The sequence below is a fragment of the Dysidea avara genome, chromosome 8 (assembly GCF_963678975.1).
Source record: "Dysidea avara chromosome 8, odDysAvar1.4, whole genome shotgun sequence".
Classification (NCBI taxonomy): domain Eukaryota; kingdom Metazoa; phylum Porifera; class Demospongiae; order Dictyoceratida; family Dysideidae; genus Dysidea; species Dysidea avara.
The window spans coordinates 13,951,853-13,974,357 of record NC_089279.1 but is presented as its reverse complement, the minus strand read 5'-3'; the positions used below and the strand labels follow the sequence as shown (position 1 = coordinate 13,974,357).

At 36.3% G+C, this 22,505-nt stretch overlaps 1 protein-coding gene across 1 annotated transcript in view; it reads left to right on the top strand.

Annotated features, from left to right (window-relative positions):
* LOC136262912 (uncharacterized) overlaps window positions 1-22,181 on the top strand; it is a 102,817-nt gene extending 80,636 nt beyond the window's left edge. Inside the window, exons 52-90 of the mRNA XM_066057327.1 lie at window positions 2-367; window positions 416-697; window positions 749-1,089; window positions 1,141-1,239; window positions 1,301-1,454; window positions 1,504-1,611; window positions 1,666-1,755; window positions 2,507-2,646; window positions 2,709-2,831; window positions 2,885-3,013; window positions 7,090-7,183; window positions 7,248-7,421; window positions 7,481-7,661; window positions 10,623-10,708; window positions 10,779-11,261; window positions 11,532-11,720; window positions 12,850-13,233; window positions 13,410-13,508; window positions 13,559-13,675; window positions 13,735-13,863; window positions 13,919-14,101; window positions 14,162-14,328; window positions 14,383-14,464; window positions 14,517-14,775; window positions 14,825-14,964; window positions 15,160-15,367; window positions 15,581-15,726; window positions 15,779-15,898; window positions 15,950-16,005; window positions 16,076-16,401; window positions 16,460-16,635; window positions 16,690-17,033; window positions 19,184-19,241; window positions 19,295-19,411; window positions 19,457-19,575; window positions 20,596-20,783; window positions 20,836-21,052; window positions 21,109-21,401; window positions 21,684-22,181. Coding sequence (XP_065913399.1) covers window positions 2-367; window positions 416-697; window positions 749-1,089; window positions 1,141-1,239; window positions 1,301-1,454; window positions 1,504-1,611; window positions 1,666-1,755; window positions 2,507-2,646; window positions 2,709-2,831; window positions 2,885-3,013; window positions 7,090-7,183; window positions 7,248-7,421; window positions 7,481-7,661; window positions 10,623-10,708; window positions 10,779-11,261; window positions 11,532-11,720; window positions 12,850-13,233; window positions 13,410-13,508; window positions 13,559-13,675; window positions 13,735-13,863; window positions 13,919-14,101; window positions 14,162-14,328; window positions 14,383-14,464; window positions 14,517-14,775; window positions 14,825-14,964; window positions 15,160-15,367; window positions 15,581-15,726; window positions 15,779-15,898; window positions 15,950-16,005; window positions 16,076-16,401; window positions 16,460-16,635; window positions 16,690-17,033; window positions 19,184-19,241; window positions 19,295-19,411; window positions 19,457-19,575; window positions 20,596-20,783; window positions 20,836-21,052; window positions 21,109-21,401; window positions 21,684-22,036 — 7,320 coding nt within the window. The 3' untranslated portion in view covers window positions 22,037-22,181. The remainder of the gene's footprint in view (window position 1; window positions 368-415; window positions 698-748; window positions 1,090-1,140; window positions 1,240-1,300; window positions 1,455-1,503; window positions 1,612-1,665; window positions 1,756-2,506; window positions 2,647-2,708; window positions 2,832-2,884; window positions 3,014-7,089; window positions 7,184-7,247; window positions 7,422-7,480; window positions 7,662-10,622; window positions 10,709-10,778; window positions 11,262-11,531; window positions 11,721-12,849; window positions 13,234-13,409; window positions 13,509-13,558; window positions 13,676-13,734; window positions 13,864-13,918; window positions 14,102-14,161; window positions 14,329-14,382; window positions 14,465-14,516; window positions 14,776-14,824; window positions 14,965-15,159; window positions 15,368-15,580; window positions 15,727-15,778; window positions 15,899-15,949; window positions 16,006-16,075; window positions 16,402-16,459; window positions 16,636-16,689; window positions 17,034-19,183; window positions 19,242-19,294; window positions 19,412-19,456; window positions 19,576-20,595; window positions 20,784-20,835; window positions 21,053-21,108; window positions 21,402-21,683) is intronic.
* Window positions 22,182-22,505: the final 324 nt, after the last annotated feature.

Sequence of the window (22,505 nt, the reverse complement as noted above, 5' to 3'; positions counted from 1 at the left end):
GATCAACACAATAGCTGCTATCAGGCACTCAGCCATTGAGGGTCACACAGTGATTATGAGTCAAACAGATGATATCCATGAAAGTTTCTATGATCTCTTCAACCAACACTTCCGTAGGATTGATGACCCTGAACACGGCCCTAGATACTTCACTAATATTGCTATTGGAGCTCACCTTAAGCCGTCCAGAGTTGACCAAGAATTTCAGTGTATAGTAATCATCAAGGAGTCAGAAATTAAGAACACTCCTGCTCCTTTCCTGAATAGATTTGAAAAGTATTTTATTTCACACAAGAACTTACTGAATTTGGTACTCGATGCTCTCCCACCCTGTTTAAAAGTAGTAGTAAAAGTTGTTGCAACTAAGGTATGTACTTTAGTAATACAGTCAGATTCTTTTAATTATTGACAATAGGTTGAGGAGTTTTACTCAGTTCTTGGTGAAGGTACATTTTATGGTGGAAATAAGGAAACTGTGTGTTCACTGTTGCTTGGTATCCTGCCAAAGCCAGGACACAAATATGAGATACAGTCTCAGTCATTTGTACCAGTTAGTGAGGATGATACAGATGGTACAAGTACTACTCAATTAGGTGCTTCGTTTGTTGTCACCCCACAAAGCTCATCTAGAAAGACACTCTTGTTACAAATTTTAGTCAAATGTCTCCATGAGTTGGGTGGATTCTGCTACATGGGGGTGAGTAAATTCCACAATATTTGCACTTGAATCACTTTAAAATATACCCAGGAAAAGCCAGAGGAATTAGAACATGATGCTAGTAGGATTATCAACCTGTTAGCAGTTGCTGGCTCAGAATTCGGTGGTGTGGCTGAAGAGCTTGAAAACTGTGAACCAGATGCTATATCACAATGGGTTGCTGAAGCACTAGATTTAGTTTACACTGGAGCTGCCCCACCTGATATTGATACGATAGATTATGACACTTGTGAAGAAGATCAGTTTAAAACATTAGGAGCTAGCGATGGAGCATGTATGGTAACTGCCTTAATTGCACAATGGTTGGTGAGGTTTATGTGTAAGAAACTGATGCAGTTGATGACTCCAGAAGCAGCTATACTAAAACGAAAGTATTATAATGTTTTTGTTGTTTATTTTGTTATCATAAATTTGTTGTTTAGGAGCATTCCTATTTCTTATCTGGAGACGTATTTGAATTTTCAGACTCATTTTAATATAAAGGAACTGATCACAAAACATGTCCACATGCTTCATACAAGGTAATTGTATTCACTCTATTGTACATAATTCATAAAATATTTAAATCATTTTCCCTTTTAGTGCTGAAAATAAAGTAGCTAACAAATTGATTTGTTACACTCGATCCAGTTCATCAATTCATCAGTTACCAGCTGTCTATCCCAGGTCTGCATTATCCACTGCTGAAGAATTTGAGAGATCAGAACAATTGATTGAAAAAATAATTTATGAAAAGGTTTGGCAATGCTACATATATCTCTAATGAATGACATATATTTCTGTAGGCTGAAGACCTTCTTCTCTGTAAGCTGTCAAGTATTTCTTCACAAACTGCTTTCAAGCTGCAACTGCAATCATTTTCAGACTCTCCACAACAAACTGTGTTTGTCTTGGTAAGAATAACACCCATATACTTTTAACTGAAATTCACCTTTTTGTACTTTCAGATCGTCAACATGCAGGAGACCAGTCGTCAAATTGTTAATCATATTAGAATAATAATTGAAGAAGCTGAACATGTCACTGAGAAATCTAATGTAAGTTGTGTTACGTAGCTAAGTGTATTCTCCACAATGTATTCATAATATTAGGGGGAAGGAGAGTTTTGCAGATGCGTATTCAGGTGGAGGGGGGGGGGGGGTCTGTGGGGTTCCGGAAACCCCCTTTGAAATTTTAAGTTGTGGGCTTACAGCAAGAACACCAAAGCAGGGCAGTATATAGCTACAGTGTAATAGATTGATTCCTTAAAAGTGGATTACAGAATAATTACATTTGAAATAACTTGTATATTGAGATACTCTAATAGAGCAGTCTAATAGCGTAGTCATAACTACTCTAATGGAGCAAGATATTAAAATGGAATATAAATAAGTGATTAGTATGTAGTTTTTCAATTGGATAATTTGGAAATGTAAATTTGGATCACTACAATATCTGATCAGCCATAAATCATAATTGACATTATAAGCACTTATAGGGGAGTAAGCATTATATAGTGAAAATAGCTTATGCTATTCACGAAATCAGATTCTAAAGCATTTTACATTCTGTCAGTGGCTGGGGCTGAGCCCCTCAGCATCTATCATATACTCAATAGCAAATTAGAAAAATCTCAATTAAGCAATCTGTAATTAAGCTAAGCAGTGTTAGCATATAACCCATTGATTTTGGTATGGGCCGGTATATGTATTGCACAATACCATCGATGGTTACTTATATGTAATAAATTTCCATTGATGGTTATGGATGTGTTTTTACAATTAAAAATGACATGTATATGTTTTATAGAAATTGTTTGTCCTCCTACTACACTTCCCTGCAATGATGTTTTATGATCCATGTTACCCATCACTGTTCCTACCTGGTTGGGATCACTACTACCTGGACACTATTGATCAGACTTATAACTCTTCTCTTGTAGATACAAAGTGTGTAACAAACAGATAAATTTCATATACAGGATTACACATGTTTTGCTCAATTTGTATAGGGAATGGTTCAGACAGTCTTGTTTATCTGCAAAAGAACCCAGTGGAACACTTGATGATCCAATGTGTAAAGAGTTACTTGCAGTTCTAAATGAACCAGAGAGTATTCAGATTATTGCATCAAGGTTCTGCAATGAAACACAATGCTATTGTATTTACTGTTTGTTTATACTTACAGGATTCTACTGAATGTTGACTCTAATGAACTTTCTCTTGAATCTATGCCTGATATTACAACCAAGTCTAACTACTTGAAGAGACTTTTGACTGAAAAGAAAGTTGGAATTGTTCTCTGTCTTAAATTCAAGTTAGTGATATGCATAGCTATATATTACCCGTGATATTATCCGTGATATTATCCGTGATATTATCCATGATATTATCCGTGATATTATCCGTGATATTATCCATGATATTATCCGTGATATTATCCATGATATTATCCGTGATATTATCCATGGTAAAGTTATTGTTTGTCAGTGTACCACTTTAGCACTGGAAAATAACAGTCTGATTGGTTTAAAATCTCTATATATTCACAGAAACTTCAAGCATGTATTATGTAATGCTTGGTGCTAAATTTTTGACATTGGTCTATGTAAATCCCAGTCCTATAGCACAATATAATTTGCTTGGTATTGGTATATAATATGGACCAACACAAATCGCATAAAGTAAAACTAACATACTTTGGTGTAGGTATAAAACCTGTATTATTGTGTCACTATGAATTGTCATAATATATCATGATGAATTGAGTGTGGGGGTAAGTGCATATGGTGGTGTCAAACTGATCATAACTGGTTTAAGATCATGAAACACTTGCCAGCTATAAGAATGCACATTGCGTTGGAACAGGATCTATCAAAACTACTTGAAGCACATAACTTCATGCATGTATGCAACAGCAATATTATGCATGCAACATCACCTATACAACATCATGCATGTTACATTGTAACATCCTGCATGTTACATTGTAACATCCTGCATGCAACATCACTCTTGCAATGCAACACCAATATCTTACATACAATAGCAACACAGCAGTAATAACATGTGTGCAACGTGCAAATGACAAATGCAATAAGATGTAATCATGCCAACATGCATGCTAGGCAAATAAACAAGCAACCACTAAATGTGACCATCTCAGCAAAAACCCGACTTGTTAGTACAACTTCAAGTATTTTGTATTTTCTCAGCATTATACTGTCCAAGGATAGGAATCACCAAATTTTTAACCTATTGTGGTGAGTTTGAAATTGTAGTGTTAGACAGTAGGAAGAGCATGGAAATTGATTTGTACAGTGGCTATATTGAAAATAAACTACAGGCGCTTACATTTGCAGCCATAACTTCTGTCTGCATTAGTCTACAATGTTGGAATTTGGCTTAACATGTTCACCATAGATTGGCAAATCAATCTTTACTCTGTAGTCATTTATGCATATGGGTATGAATGTGGTTAGCTAAAGAAATGACAACAATTTTGTTTACGTACATGTAAACAAACACAGGTGACATGCATACCATTGGAGCTACAGAAACAAAGCAAAGATTTTTGAACCCTCCATGAACAGGCGAATAGCATATAATTCTAAGTCTTCCTTCTCTGAGTAATGACTCTATAATAACTTGCATTTTTTCTTTATTTAATTATACAATTTTCTTGTTAATTTCATTTTTATCAGTGTGAGTTGCTGCACCTTAGTAGATGTACACATGTAAAGGAACCTCTAAGCAGACAGATATGAAGTATGTATCAGTGAATCTGTCAACACATGTCACTGACTCTGCCTCTACATTACTGTATATGGCAAGTTGAGCTAGTATAATTGCAAATGAAAAGCATGGCTGCTGTTGGCCAGTGAAAAGCAACAATCACGTAATGCTACAATTGATAGCAAAGTGGATTTGTATGATATACATAAAACAGCACATCTACATCAGCCTTTTGTAGATGCATACCAATACATAGAATTGTACACATGCATGTATAGGACTTTTGATTACTGCATGTGTGGCAAATGAAGTAACCCTGCACAAGTTCTCTCCTGCACTGTCAAAGTTTTCGACAAGTAGAAGCTCAGCCACAAAAATTATTTGTCTCAAATTGGACTCCGATTCTTTCAACTATGCAAATTATCACAATGTTTCAAGCAAGTTATTTTTACTAATGATTCCACTTTTAATAATAAAGCTGCAACAAAACGTGCTCTACAATGGAACAGACTTGCTGGGAATTATCATCCGCAGCAAATACTGTAGTCTACAACCATGCATGGGCAGCTAGAAACACCATTATTACACAAGCTGGAGGTCCAGGTCACCAGATGTGACCACCATCATGGAATTGCTGAAAAGCATCAGGCTTCATGGTCTCCTTAATAGATAGATGCTGTAATGGTCATGATAGCACTGTTGCAAGGTTGCATGCATGATATTGTTGTTGCTTATGCGTTATTGCTGTTATTGCATAGAGGTGCACCAATATGGGATTTTACCAATAATTAGCTTCAAAATTACCGATTCCAATATACCGATATTTTTAGTGTTGGGTTACATTAGAACATGAAAGGTTTTCAGTATGGACACTACAATAAATGTTTTAAATTTTTGACAAAAAGTTAAAAAGGTGGTTACCAAAACATTTCTGTAAAAAGGAAAACACTGTGATGAAAAAAAGCAACTTAGCGTAAGTGACCTATTATCGAATGGTACCTATTATCGAACATAAAAATCACGTAACGTATTCGGAAGTTTACAATTTTATTCCGCATACTCGTATGGAGAATTCCAATGGTGTAGCCTATTCTTAATGAGCTTTCCATCCTTTAGAGTTTATGTGTGGACATCACAGCAGTCTTGATACTCATCACCACTGACGAAGAAATGAAGAAAAAGAACACAGGAATCGCCGTGAAAGAAGTACAACTCGAGTGTAACTTTGGCGGCGGAATTGGGCTGACGGTTTGTCATTTTCCTGAGTAAAAGATGTATCCACGAAGACTGTACAGAAGGGGTTGTTGTAAACAAGGATAATAAGACTGTGTTATTGGTCGTAATGTACTGATTTTTCACTGTACGCATTTTACACTAAACGATTCGCCGTTGTAACTCGCAAGTGCACTGCTTGTATCAAAACTGTACTTCAGTTACAGTATCATGGTACTTCAGATAACACGTTGATATAATAATTAAGAGTGTGTAGGTTGCACTGAAGTCACCACAGTAGAAAAGGTGCAAAACGTTCGATAATTGATTAGCGCAAATTAATGGGCGTTCGATAATAGGTATCGGTGTTCGATAATTCATATTTTACGGAATGCAGAAATCCACTCATAACACGGACACTAATCGGATACTATTGCTCAAACTTACGTGAGGTATTCTACAAGAAAGGCGCTACCTCCTGGTGAAAATTCGAGGTTGATACTACTTTCCTGGAGATATTTATGAAATAGAGCATAAACCTTGTTCGATAATCGGTCACTTATGCTACCTGGGAATGGAACTATTGGCCACTGTACATCAGTTATTAGTTTCAGCTTAATTAAGATCAACCATACATAAATTTGAACAATTGTAGTACTTAAGTGCAATATCTGCTAAAAATGCAATTTTTACCAATACCGATATCGGTACCGATACCAATATTTATATTAATGCACCATGTAGGTTATTGTTAGCTTTATTTATGCTTACCTTTCCTATTACACACACATGGTGCTGCAGCTTGCATAGTTTTTAACATCACTGTCACTATAATATTTAAAAGAAACTTGAGTTTCCACTAAGTGCAACCACTACGCATCCAATGCTCCTCAGTTGCCCACTTATAAATACTGTAATGTGCATGTCAATTGCCTCTGCATGTTAATCATTAACACTTGTTGATCACCAATACTTGCTGTACACTATCGCACTTCACTGTTTGCAAGTACTGCTATACACTCTACATATAACCGCTGTTCATCTAATATCTGAATATTTAATACACTGATCAACTTAATGCTTCAGTGAACAAGTAGTCCTGGTATACATCTTTGGAGCAGATCCGATATTACTTTGCTCCAAAGTCATGCTCAATGCATACATGCTGCTGTTTGTAGACTTGTTTTCTTCTAATTGCATGTTCAAGTATATCATTCCTCTACAGTAGGTCTGCATGTACACAGTTGCTTTGTAAATACGAGATAGCTAGTAGTAGGTAGAGTAGTAGTGCACCCTCCAATAATGCTGCAGTGTGGCACTATCTGAAAGGGTGTTATACTTATTTTTAGGTGAAATACGTATACCTTTGTGGCACAAATCAAGTATAGTGTATGTACCTGCAATACAAGCAGTTGATTATGTTGCTGCCTATCCTGTGTGTTCCAGGTCTTACTGGAAGCCTTCAGTGATGGGTGATCATCTTGAACAAGCTGCAAAATTTGCTAGGAGCAGAGAATCTACTTTGAACATAACAGATTCAGTAAGTGTACAGTACAACTACAGATACGTAATACTGTGGTATCACCATATGCATATGTATATAGGTGGACTCAATGTACAAGGCAGCATTCTTCAATTTCGTAGCTTACATGATATATCAAATGAGTAAAAGTCATGGACTTGAGTTGTTGTTTGGCACTCACTGTGATGATGCTACACTGGACTTGTTCCTGAAGCTGCTTGATGTTTACCCTATTCCCAAGTTATCAGAAATCAAAGTTAGTAGATAACATGATTTATGTTCAACCACTTAAACACGTGTACCTCTATTATGTAGGCTTTTAACAATACATGGGATTGTCGTGTGCATAGTGTTAGTAAGACTGGCTACACTTCTCAATTTCCATTCTTTAAAGAAGTGTCTACTTACATTACTAATATGATTGAACAAAATGTTGCTGAAGTCAATGAGAACATAGACATCTTGCAAGACAATGCTGGCTCAGAATCTGCAGCAGGTGTGGGTGACTATATTTTTACTGTAGCTGTGGTATTGCAGTAATACATATGTCTGTAATATAAACATGTGTGTGTACCGTATAACGCAAATCTTAATGGCAAAACCTTCTGTGGTTTGAACTCAATAGCAATTACCACTTTTATACAATGAAATGCAAAGGGGCTGTCATGATTTTTTTTCTTTGTGATATCTCATGAAAAAATAGCCAATTGGATACTTTGTAAGAATTCTGAAAGTGTGTGCTGCCCTCACAGGTAACCTTTAATTGTGGAGTTGTGATTAAAATTATTTTGCCTTGCTGCCAAAGTGCCATGAAGGTTTTGTGAGGCTGGTTTCTGGTCAACACCTTTATAGTGAGAAGGTGCAAGCCTCCATGATCGTCAATATCATTACACACGGTAGTGTGTTGTTGTTATGCAACCAAGGAAAACCAATGCTCTTGGGCATGTGACAAATGAGTGTGCATTGTACAAGAACCAATTTTCACACATTCATACGTACCTCAATAACAACTAACAATTTGTGTACAGATTAGTAAAAGTGGTGCAAAATTACAGGCAATTTTCAAAATTACAAGTGCAATTTTTTTGTCACTCTTGCAGGGTAAACTACTGTAAAACAAATTTAAAATCCATATGTAGATAGGCTGACCATCACAGCATGGACCTTTTGTGATTTGAAAATGCCAAGATTATTAGCTAAAGGGATATAAAGCAAAAACCAAACACGTGAAACAAATTTAGTCGAGATACTCTAATAGAACAGTCACTGAGAAATTAAAATGTGCAGGAAATGCATTGAAAAATTGTTCTAGGTTCAAACCAGGGACCTCCATATTTATATACCTCACTGCTGTCAGTTGTTCACCTCACTTAAGGTTATGGTATAGTCATAGGCAATCATTCAAAATTTTTTGAATCCCTATTGATACTTTTTGAGAAGGCCATAAAACCAATCTAGCAGTATGAAAAGTTTAAAGTGAACATTAAGCCCTTCACATTTATTGTTTTTGTGTGGCTACAGTGTAGTATTAGTGAGGTGAAACACTATAGGTTGTTGTAGCAACACAGGTTAGCCAGCCCATACTTTGCTCATGCTCGAGCTGTCATTATCATGTGTTTCCGCCGCCAAATGCAGTAAAAGCTGTAGGTTCTATGGGCAGTTCTGGGGCATAGTGATACTGTATATTAAATTTATTAGATCCTGTGGAAGCATGTTTTTGGCTTTTTTTTTTCCAATGATGGAGATACAAGCCTTCAAAGAACATGTTTCACTCAAAGGAACTACATGAAGTACAATAAAATGTCTTCAACTTAAAAATTGCTTCCACAGAACCTAGATATTTTCGTAATTTAGTTGTTTGTATTGAAATTATAAGGATTCAGTGATTTAGTAGTGATGTTTAGTGCATGCTGCTACTTTAATTAAGTTGAGATAGATTTATCTTGGTCAGTAGAGACTCTGAGTCAGATACTAACCCAGTTTCAACCCTGGTACATTGCCTCCACCATGACACAGAACACAATTACAGATGGTGGAACTGTTGTTTTTTGAAATGCAGAATAACCAGTAGTTTACATACAGCTATATATAGCATGCAATAATTTTATCTACAATGGAGTATCGCAGAATAAGTTTGATTAGGGATCATAGAGGAAAAAAGGAGTTTGTCTACACTTGCAAGTATACTAGTGGACATTTAATCCCTAATTCAGTCATTGATATAGATTGAATTAGAGATTTAATGTTCACTAGTATATCTGCAAATGTAGGTTACCTCCCTTGTTTCCTTCCCTATGATCCCTAGTTGAACTAAATTCTTAATTTTCCCTTATACTTGTTTGCTTACTCTTTTTTGTAACATTATTATGACAAGTGAAAGGATGGCAAAAATGAAGTGGCTATTACACTTTGCTTTCAGCCATGTTCAGCCTGTTTCACAGCGTTACAAACAAAAAAAAAAAAACAGTAGGAGAAGTGCCTCTGCAATCACCATGAATAATATGGATGATTCACGTAGGGAAGTCATCGAGCTACCGCAAATCAACCTTAGGCTGTCAGAAAAAAGAAATGGAACACAAAGGAGGACAAAGGTAAAATCCATGATGTGTGCATTATACACACTGCGGTATGCCACAAAGCACCTATCAAGCTGAAGCGATGTTGTCGCATGTCAGAGTGGTTCTAGCTACAATTCAAACTTGCTCTCTGAAGGCTGAATTTTCAAACACACATACACTGTATTTACACAAGATGTGGTGTTAAGGTCAACTAAAGGTCAACATACAGGTTCACAAAGAAAGTTAATTAGCTACAAAACTAGAACAATAAAGAGACCAAAACAACCTAGTGATAACATACAAGAATAGGTAAAAACAACTGGCTGATTACACTAAAAACTAATAAGTGTGTGCATACAAAATGGTAATTAATGTTAATTAAGTATGAAGTCACTGTTGTGTACAGTCTACTTCTCCATAGACGTCAAACAGTGAAAAAAACCAAGCCCGTAACCTTAGCAGTTGTCAAGTTGCCATTATCAAGTTGTCGTTATCGAGTTACGCTTGTCTGAAGGCATCAGGCAGTAGAAAATTCCATTGAATATATTTTTTTTAATTTTGTAATAATCTATTGGAAACATTTAGGGTTGTACTGAAGGCACTTTTGTGCTTGGTTATACCTAACCAATTCCGTCAAGGTGCCAGGATGGTATTGTGAAGCTAGTTTTTGGGTGTTTTTTTATGCCAGAAAAATCCAAACCAGCTCTAACATACAGTAATACTGTACTGTAACACACACACGCACACACACACACACTCACATACACAACACACTCACACACTCTCACACACATATATATGCAACATTTAAATCAATGTCTTGATACATATGTAACAAATTTTTAATAGAGCAGTATTATGATTTGTCATTGTAATTATGAATGTGGGTCTTTACACAGGTTCACAAGACAAAGAACATATGATGAAGAGACTGTATGAGTATGTGTGTGATAAAACTTCAGCCACAATTAAGGGAGAGAAAGTGGTCAGTTTATTGAAAGTTTTGTGTGATGTATTTCATAAACTGACGTCCTATGTATAACTATTTGTTACAGGCTGGTGAGAAGTACATGAGTGCTGTTGCTATTAAAGAGATGCAGAATGATGAAAGCATGTGGCAGAAATACTACAATGATTTTACTAATTATTTTCTACACATGTCTTCTGCTCCTAACAGTATTGAGCACCAACTTTTACAATTGACTTTTGATGATGTGTTACACAGCTACAGTGAAATGAAAGCTATTGCAGCACATTGCTATATACACTTGTACCAGTTGGATCTGGCTAAAGTGGTAGCATTGTTAAAACCATTGGGGCAGCTTCACATAGTCAGAGATGATCAAGCATCACTATATCCTGAAAATCCGGAGTATACGTTTGTTTCTACACTTCAAGCATCCAAAGCAATTCCTGGTAGCAAGGACATTTCTAAATTTGTGATTGAATCTTTGTTTGCTGTACTCATCAATGCTGTGTACAGTAAAGGTGATAGGATGAGTCAGTTACAACAGTGGTACACCTCATATAGAGACATGGTTAGTTTACTACTAATGTAGTTCCATCTTATACTGTACAAACAACTAGTTTTTAAATCATAATTGTAGAGATGATTTTTATTGAATATCCTGGGTTTTTTGAAAGTGGCTCGTGTAGCTTAGCCACTGTTGTTTTGCACATGGCAGCAAAATTACGATAACGGTTGTGTAAGTAGTTTTGAAATTGAATAGTGCATGTTGGGTTATATTTTACCTTGTTTCAGCTCTTTTTATTGTGATTAATCTGTTGATTGTATTTGTATTTTTCAGATGTCAATGACTACTTTAAAGAACATACTGAACACAAAGCTTACAGAGAAGTCAAAGGCTCAGTGTCGTTTAATGGAGATCACATTCTTGGTCTTGCAGTCTTTTGATGAAATAACAGAATTAGCAGAGCACTGTGCTTCTGTCTTCACTAACTACATGTGCAATAGATTTTTCACTGATAAATTTGAGGTATTGTGTATATGTATGCATGTAATACCAGGAGTATACCGTGTCCTGTGGACAAGCGACTAATGTAGCAAGCAAAATGTAAACACAATTCCTTCATCTGTTAATGATGTACGTCATCGATTACATCACTACTATATCAACAATGATATATGCAAAGTAGTCATCCTGCAATATGAAAGCAGTGAAGTTGCTTCAGCAAGGAAGGCTGTTGTGTCAAAAGATAAATTTATAATGTTCAACTGGAGTGATTTCTCATCGCTAGCAAACGCAGAAAGGCTATTCTCATACTGTTATAACTTTTTTTTGTTCTTGCTGTTCAACTTCATTTCCATAGCATGGTGTTGTTAACGTAACCACTTGGATATGCGCTTCCGTACAATGTCCTAAAGTGTTTTTTGTATTACATACATAAATGACAGTCATGTTTGAAATTTGCTGCTCATACGTACATAGTTAGCTACAAGCTACCTTGCCCATAGGATATGATATTATCCTAGCACTGAGTACAGTTCAGGGGTTAATCTAGGGGGGGCACAGGCCCCCCCTGGGTTAGCTATTGCCCCCCTAGGTTTATACCTAAAGCCTTAAGAAATGGAAAGGTTTAAATGATCCCAAAGTTGTATAATCCAATGGTCAATATTCAATGGTATCACAGTAAAATTTCACCAAAATTGAGTATATTTACACCGGTCCTAAATTTTCAAAATTTTCCTGGGGGGGGCATGCCCCCAGAGCTCCCTACAATCCGAAGCGACTTACTTCGCCCCCTCTAGGTTAATATTCTGGGTTGAGTCCTGCAGTTGTGTCTATCAGGGTAAGCCCAACACCTTATGTTATCACATATGCAGGTGACTTTAATTTGGGATGATAAGTTTTAGAATTGTTAGGTACGTTCAGTAGGACTTCACAATAAGGATCACGATTTCCTTCTAGCAAATTAACATTGTAATATCATTACCATTGTTGCAGGCATTTCTCAACTGCCTTTCACATCATATTAGTGCTGAATACCAAGTATTTTGGGCTAGTTTATTTGATCATGTACAATTATCATATAGCTGTGTCTTCTCACAATGGGTATTTTTAAATTGATGTATTATTTTTCCTTTTTTTTAATTCTTATTTCCAGTTCAAAACAGAAGTGCCACTAAATTTACACCAGACTATGGAATGCTTCAATGTTATGATGCAAAGTCTGCAATTTGAAGAAGTTGTAAAGAAGCAATTACATCATCACATTTTGGAAGGACTAATTTCTCACTTCTTTCCTGAAATTGATAGCTCCACATCATTGTATTGCAAAGAAGATATTGAATATTTTGTATCATTTGCCAATAAGCAAAAGAAATGGAAACATTCTGTTCAAAAAGATCATGTGGCAGAATCTAGTGACTTGCAGCTGGACAGTTGTATCAGCCTGTCCAAGTTCAAGTTTCATTTAGACAAGATCCTTTGCAAAGGATGGAGCAAAAATGGAAAGGCTTCCAAGCCTATTAATCTGTACAAATTAGAGGTTCGTAATTCTTTCACTGTACTTATTGACGGGCATTTGCTGCAACATTTAAAGCAACGTATAATAATTCCAATTTTTGGACTTGTCTTTTAAATACAACTATTATAGATAATAGTATAACAGTATATAATTATGTAGTGAGTCAGTGATAAAATGTATGAATTTTGCATTTAAAGGTCTGCACTTGTATTGGTAACACTATCCTACGGGAGTGTCCAGGTGCTACTCCAAGTGAGTACATTCCACCATACCTTCAACAAACACAAGGGAGCAAAGTAATGATATATTTATTGTGTATAGACTTCACATTGTAGTATGTACGTAGAATCCACTGATGCAGCAGATGTTAACACATCTCTACTTTTACACTGTGCTGGAGAAGTTACAGACCTGCCAGTATTCTCCGTCAAATTTGGTGGCCATGATAAACACCATTGATAAGGTTGTTGTCACTTTGCTGGGTAGCTTGTGTATTAGCAATACATTTTGTTTCTTTTGTAGAAACTTAAAGAAGTAGACAATGATGCTGAAAGACTTGTTTTGTTTGTTGAAAGACAAGCGTTAATTGAAGTAACACTTCAGTCTATAGCAATCAATTTTGAAATAGACAATAAAATTATTATGAAGAGGGTAAGCTTATAAACCACATTAGTAACAATTTGTTAGTGAAACATTTTGTGTGCAGTTGCTAGCGATTTCTGATGAGATTAATGTCCTAATAAAGGACCAATCACATTGTGACATTTTGTTGATGCTTCTAATAAGGAAACACCATGGTCCACATGGTGTCTTGAGATTGTTATCGGAACAGAATAAAAAGTGGTGGGGTAACTTTGAGTGCTTTAAATCAATCAGAGAACAACTGAAGGTTTGTACAATTATGTATACTGTACACATGTACACTATTGACTTGTATGATCTGTCATAGAGTTCTCCTCCTCCAACAAGTCACTTGTTCCCCTTTGTTGTTGGCAGTCCAAATGCTAAGCAACAATTTACTACAATGTATAGGGAAGTGTGTAACCATCTGCATAGTATGGGAAAAGGATACAAAGAGGAGAAAGTGAAGAAATTTTTGAATTTTGCGAATTCATTGTATGTAAATGTTATCTATTTATAGTACAATATTTCATGTATTTAAAATTACAGTAATGATGTCAGCTATGATGCTAATAGATGTATCCGTATGATGCTATGGTTGGGAGTTTATCATGAGTTCTACTGTCACAAGGTACATTTGTAACTTGTTTGCTATGTATTTTTATCTTACCACCCTCATATAGAAACCTGGTCTAGAATTAATTCGTTCGTTTGAGAGTGCACAGGATAAATTAAATCTATCGTCTGAGCACCTCAACGTGTTAAGATGTTTCCTTGATCCCACCAAAATGATCAAGGAAGAGGAAATTGCTAATCCTCTTAACCCTAATACTGAAATGTTGGAGGTTACGAGAGAAGGTCAAGTGAAAAGGAGGAAACCACCAAGCAATGCACCAAAGAAAGATGCCGTTTGGGAATTTTTCAATTTTCAGAAAAATGAAGGTGTACAAATTGTGTTTTAAGAAGTTGATTTTAACAGTATTATCCTTAGATCCATCAGATACTGATCTACGTCATGCTCTAGCTAATATGATTGCAGTTGTGTTTGCTCTACCAAGTCGTAGTAACCATATATGGTATCACATGTTCTGTCCTGGAGAGTTAAATGACACTTTCATGACTGGATTTATGGTAAATGTTACCATGTCTGTCAGTACTACAGTGTAATGGTTGCATATGTAAATGATTGAGATGAAAATGTATAGATAGCAACTTTGTATTTAAAGTTTCTGTAAATAATTATGTTAGAGATTTGGATAATAGTTCAAAATTTTTGTGTAACATTTATTAAGCTTAGCTACTAATTTATAATGTGTATTTTAATAGTATCGTAACAGAGTCAAAAAAGGAGGTTTAATGTATGACTGTGGGTGTGAGTTAAATGAAGATGGGCAATATGGAAGGAAGGATTATATACCACATGCCACAAGAGGCACACTCAGTTTGCACTCATGGTATTTGATGTTGTGGACCAACTTTGGTGCCTTCTGTGTTGGACTGTTGACTCAACCCAATGCAATGAAACAAATTAATGGTAAGTTGTGCCAAGAAACTTAGCTGATTAAATCATACATAGTTACATGTGTATATAAATATATTTCCTATTTCACTCTTATGTGAAATATAAGTTCTGAAGTACGTATCTCAGTGGGAGGTTATTAAGTCCACACATGCCACTTGGTGGTGTTATATTATTAGCCACCCATGAGTATCATCTACTCAAGTGATTAATTCCATTGCTGTTCAGGTCAGATACTGTCAGATTGGATGTCCATCAGAGATTATTGTATGACTCAACTGAGAACTGTATGGCTGCATATGAGGACAAATTTTGTGTTTGGTGATGATGAAAGATCATTTTTTATTATGAGATCCATGCACATGCTGTTTATGGTAAGTGATTTCTGAACACGACGTCTATTTTAAAGTCACATACTATTACTAGCTTGATAACAATTTCCCATGTCCTCAAGGAAAGTTCACTGATCTAGATTCTGTAAATGCTTATGAAAAGGCATGGCATAGGCAGATATACGAACCTGCTAAAGCTAACTTGCAAGCTGAAGTATGTATTGTTTTGTGTGCAATTTGTTTAATGAATTTTTACTCTCTGTAGTTGGAGAATCATTCTTCTCACTCAGTATGGGCTCTACCAGTGCTGAAGAATTTTAGGTTATAAATTACATTCGAAAGAAAGATGGTTTACTTGATTTTGTTGTTGTTGTTTTTTTTTACTATGCAGAATGCTTGATCAACACTACCCACATTTGGTTACAGAAAATGATTACATGAAGAGCCTTGTTACAGCTCGAGAAACTTGTAACTTTAATCCTACTTACCTCTTTGCTCTCCATCACTTCACTTTGGAATATGAAAGGTTACAAGTAGGTGGAGCTCTTCTTCCAGATTTGGTGGAGTTCTACCAATGGATCCACACCTACTTGTCACATCTGGTATCATATGAAAGAGCAAAACAGATCACTATTGGAAATGTGATCAACCTCAGTACTAAAAGATACACACAAGACATTTGTGATCATCTTACAGAATTGCTCAAAAGAATCATTGGTAAGTTTTGAGTTGGAATTCCTTTTTAAATTATGTACTTAATTATTTTGTGTTTCAGAGAGGTACAATAACTACCTGAAAGTCAGTGGTGGAGTTGTTGGAGATGCCACTTGCAATAGAGCATTGAAAGCAACTGATGTCCACCGCATCAGTGAAGAAACTCCTCTGATAAGATTAGTCAGTCTTGAAGATACCAGCAAGAATGACTGGCTCTACCTTGTCTTAATGGACATTGTAAGTACATACTTACACTATGGTAGCTATCAATGACGTCTTTTGTTGCTTTAGATTGGGAGCCACAATTCCTTCCTAAACAGCATTTTTAGCCATGCTACTCACTCATATCAGAAATATCTACCTGATAGTCCTCCAGAATCTCATCCTACTGAAGTCACCAGTCAGAGTTGTATTGTTCCTTCTGATGGAGACACTGGAAAGCATCAGTTTTTGAAGCTAATCAAAAGCTGTTATGTGTACAATGGTGTCAAGTCTAGTCCCATGTTTGACCTAGATCAACTTGAACAAAACGTAGTGGCTTTTTACATTGCTGGAAAACCGCGAATCCAGTTGGACAGCGTTAGAACTATCTTCAGGTTTAGGAATTCACCAAATGAAACTACACTGGGAAACAAGTGAGCTGTTTTCTACTGTTCATATAAGCACTGAATTCATTTGTACTGAATCTCCTTGTACAAGAACATTTATGGGCCCTGCCTTTAAATATACAAATTCTGTTATCAAGTCTGTGTAAGTATTAATGTCAGTAGAGGTGTACTGATTATCGGGTTGGCTAAATATCGGCCACCATTATTAGTGATGGGAAATTACTGTAGAACCTCAGTTATCCGGACCCCTCTTATCAGGATTCTTGGTTAACTGCACTATGGAAATGACTGCTCTATTAGAGTAGTGACTATTCTATTAGGGTAGTTGAAAATACAGATATTTAAAAATTTTTATTTATGCTATTTTAAGGTTATTTATACACAGTTTCAGAGATACAAACTTTTCAGACTTAGGGACCACCCCTGCTCCCAAGGGGTTCGGATAACACTCTTCCTGAGGTATGTGCACCACACTCTTCTTGAGGTCTGCACAATACAACAAATAATAATAACTGAGCAACTGGTGGGTAAGACAATAGTCAACTGCTTAATTTTATATCTAAACAATTACAGAAGGCAATTTTGCGATTATGCAATGTCACATGTGTGAAATATGGTAGAGTGCAGGTTAAGTTTGTACCTGGTGAAAGGAGTCCCAAAAGCATTGGTTTGGTGGTTACAGAAGATGGCATAGTTATTAAGGGTGCTCTGTACAGTTCGTACAAGGCTTTCCAAAACATAGTCTGTTTTGCACTAAAAGAAATATTATGGTCACTTAATTAGTCGGTGACATGTTGACGCATTTTAGTACCTGTAAATTAGGTATCCCATAGCAACAAGCACACGAATCTTGCTATTCTACACCCTATTACTTAAATTAGAACTACTCCATCATTTTTAATCCAATAGACATGAAATTTTCACACAAGCTACTTTAGTAATTTTACCAAAGAAGAGCGTTTGCCATTTTGAAATAGCAAGTTCAGATGATGAAAAACGTAGAAGTAAAAAAAGGATTTCTGGGACTGTCAACCCGAAAGATAAATATGTGATGATTGATAAGCTAAAAGACAAAAATAAAAACGCACAATGGTTTGTGCTGTTTAGCATAGTGTATCATAAAAGTATCAAGGCTCTTGTGCATAAACTGTAGGACTAGTTCTAGTATAAAGGGAAAAACTGTAACTCATGTTCTAAAGCAAATTTAGCAGTTGGGTTTGGACTAAACTGTGTACTAGTGTTAGCTTATATCCCGTAAAAAAGTACAGGACATTTGCTAAAACCATTTGTAAGTTATAGAACAAATTAAATTTCATGGGAAGCCATATAAGCGGACTGTACAGAGCACCCTTAAGAGAGATAAAAATAAGTCAGTTTGTCACAAACATGGTAGATCTATTCTTGCCAAAAGAAGTAACACATCCAGCATGCATGCAAGCACCACCCACAACTGTGCACAGGTATAGGGCTAGATCAAGGTCAAAGTGACTTCCAATTTTTGCAGCTAACTCTGACAGAATCAATTGTGTGGTCAACGAAGTGCATAGCAGACAGTGCTCAAGCTAAGAAATCTAATCATGCCATCACTTATTTTACTACCAAGGACTCGATGTCTGTAAGCACTGTGAAGAAACCTGCTGAAATCGCACCCAAGGTACCAAATTTCAAGCAGTAGACTTTTTATAGACCACAAAATACCTTGCTTGTACTCACATGTGAAAAACAGCATTGTCATTAAAGGAGAATCTACTTTCTTTGTAGCCACCACAGACCTGTGAACTAGTGGTAGTTGCCATCCTTATCTTACACTCACTATACACTTTGTCACATCTGATTGGGAATTGGAATCTTTTTGTCTAGATACTACTGCTGGGAATTTTGCCCATATCAGTGATCGGTAGAACAAGAACTGTATTCATACGGCAACAATGGCTTGTCATAAACAGATTATATATTGACTTTCTTCTTTATCCATGACATTCTTTAGTGTCAGTGTCCTATTGTTCACTCAGCAGCAAGCTCTATGCACAAGCAACTATCGATTATCGGCTTCTTCGGTGACATCAGTGTGGGACATCAGTAAATACAAAAACCCATATTGGTACACCTCTAAATTTCAGTAGATCAAAAGTACTGCCTAATCTTAATTTTATTGTACTGTATTGTAACTCTTGTAGTCCTGGCTGTGCTATTGATCTGTCTGCCATTGCTCAAGAATTACCAAACAAATACAAGGTACCTGTAAAGTAAATGCATGGTTTCTGTCACTGACATACACATGCTACCAGGAGTCAATGAAGGAGGAAACCAGGAGAACTTTTGAATACCATTTCCGTACTACTACCTATCATTCCTTCACTGAAATTGTTACTGGTCTTAGAACTGTGATGGGTCATCTTGTCCAGGTATGACAGTATGCCATGGTAGTAAATATTATGTTTTGCACACAGGATATTCTCCGTAATCAAGACAAAGCCTGGGATGCTACACTCAATGTTAAATTAATTGATTATTTGAAAAAGTTTTACAACAAAGAACAGAAATTATTTGAGGAAATTGGCATTCAAAGGTAATTACTGTATCAATAGTACTATATATTAGGGATTGTGAAGGTTTGTACTTTTCTGGCCAAAAATATCACCCAAAACCTTCATGCACCGTGGCAGTATTTTTGAGGTATAAACTAGCCCAAAGGTGTCTATAGAGCAGCCAAAATGCTTCCAATAAGTTGATACAGAATTTTATTTATTTTTATTTAGCAGAACTTTCTATTGACTGACTAATTGCCTGCCTGATACCTTCAACAAGTGTGACTTGACAACCACTAAGGCTACAGGCCTGTTTTTTTTTTTCTTTTTGTTTTTTTTAATGTCGCTTCAGCCTGACTGTCTTTTGGCATACCGCAGTACATAAAATGCATGCTTCATGGACTTACCTGTGTCCTCCCTTGTACCCCATTTGTGACCGGATCTGCAAGAATCCCACATGTTAGTGCAAGCCTAATTTTACAGTAGAATGCAATAAATGCAATGGGTGAAATATTTATGAAATTGAAAGTAAATTTTTAATGTTTATTTCACAATGAAGAAAGGTGATAACGACAAAAACCATGGTAGCATCTTGCAGATCTGTTCACATTTATCTTTGCTGACAGTGAAAGGTATCATTTTGCAATAGTACAGCATGATGTAACAGGAATCGTCAGAGTTTCCATTGTGAGTGGATTGATTGCAGAGGTCCTTTACATAATGTTCTTTGTTTGTAACGCTACATAACAAGCTGAACATAGCTGAATGCAAAGTGTAATGGCACTTCAATTGTTTCAGTAATAAATGATAGTTGGAGCACGCATTCAGACATGAAATTAATTTAATGGCATGCCTGCCATCATCCTTCCTTTTGATAGGTATGTGTGGGTTCATTAGTCATAATTATGTTATTAAAAAGGTAAACAAACAAGTAGAAGGAAGTTTCAGTGGGATCATAGCCATAAAAAGTAGTGAAATAAGAGGCCAGCTACACCTGCAGATATACAAGTGGACATATAATCCTGCACTACTTGTAATCCTAGTGATGGTATTTTCTACAGCATTAATGATACTCAAGTGAAACTCCTTGGAGACATAGAAATGAAGAGGTTGTTTAAGTGTATGGGATTGTTTGTTGGATGGCTACAAGGCGGCTTGTATGACTTTTCTTCCCTTCCAATATCTGTGTTTACACATTTGGAGCGGGAGGATATGGAAACTCTTGGAAAAATTCCTACCAAATACTCAGGTAAGTATCTAATATGTGCCGTAAATGATGTTGTGTGTATTTGTTGATGTAGCTGCTGGTTTGGATCAGTTACTTAGAGAGCTTGATGAGTTTGAGAAGAGCTTAAACCATGCTGAACTACACTTGACTACTCAGGCCGAGCAAAGGAAGTCCATGGTGGAAATTCTAATAGATTTGGTTATGTGTGACCCAGAAGATAAGTTTGTTGGTCTCCTTCCAAAGACCATTTTAGTATGTCATTATATTCAATTCCGAATGGCTCTTCGAAAGTAAGTTACTGCAACATAAATCCATGTAATGCAGTTCATTTTATATGATCGTGTAGGCTTAAGATAAAAGTGACAGGAATGGCTCATGTACAAACACAATCTGCAACGACAGCTGTAAAGAAGTGGACAGAAATTATTGAAGATTTATGGAAACATCTACCACACTTTCAAGATGAGGAGGAGCTGTATGATGATAACTGCCTCAAATTTGATTGTGTCAATCTGCAATTTGGTGATGGTGAGGAAAGTGATAGTGATAGTGAAACATGGTTACACCACAACACGTCTGATATGGAAGAGTCACTTGTAGAAGTTGACGAGACAAAGAGGAAGATGTCTCAGGATGATCGTAAGTTATTCTTGAATAAAACACATCTTCTTTGTCAATGCATTTATACACAACTATTGAACCAAACTATATACAATAACTTGGTGTCACCAAAACAGAGTGATGTATGCCAAGCTTTAGCATTGAGTAATGTGTTTAGTGGTTTCATCCTTTCAGTACTGAATGAAGCATACACATACTCACCTTCTAGTAAACTGGGCATGTGTAGTTTGTGTCTTGCATACAGCCTCACTTCATATATTGTTTTCTATATTTGCTTTATCTATGGTACTCTTTGTCCAGTGCTTCAGAAACTTGAAGAAAATCCAGATCTTAAAAAGGCCCTATTGCAAACCTTAGCAACTACAGCAACATCCACAGCTTCTGTTAGTCCATTATCAGGACCTGCTGCCAGTGTCTCACCATCTCTGGTGGTTTTGCCAAGTCAGGGAGCCATGAACATGACACACGAGCAACTGTGTGACTGGCTTAAAGAAAAGAAAATTGCTGGTAAATATCTTCAGCTGTTTGAAGAAGATGAATCTATTGATGGAGGAGAATTAGCTACATACACTGAACAAGATCTGGAAGAGTTGGGTATTTCAGAGTCGCGTATTAGGAAGAAGATCCTGCACCACTTTAGACAGATTAAATGATTAATTTTAAGCTGCTGTTATTTTTAAACAATTTTTCTGTATGCTTATAATTGTAAGGTTTCTTTATGCATGCACCTATAATGATTTACACATCTGCTTTATTTGTAGCTGATTTTAAGCACTAAAGATATTGCATCTTTTTAAATGTCCAATAATGTATTACAGGCCCAGAGGCGTAGCCAGAACCCCGGGCCACGAGATACTCTAATAGAGCAGTCACCGTATTCAGAGAATCAGTGTAGCAAGCTACATATGTAGTTATAAATAAGGAGATATAGTTGGTGGAGGGCAGGTATTGTCAGCAGGTAGTTCAGTTTTTTTTGTTGTTTTTTTTGTCTTCAACTTACAGCTAGGCCCTGGCATGACCAAAAGTCTGGCTACGTCCCTGACCTGTGCAGGCCAGTTTCATGTAGGGTATTTTACAGCTGTCTCCTTAATCAGGGTTTTGAATTTTACAGATGCATGCTTT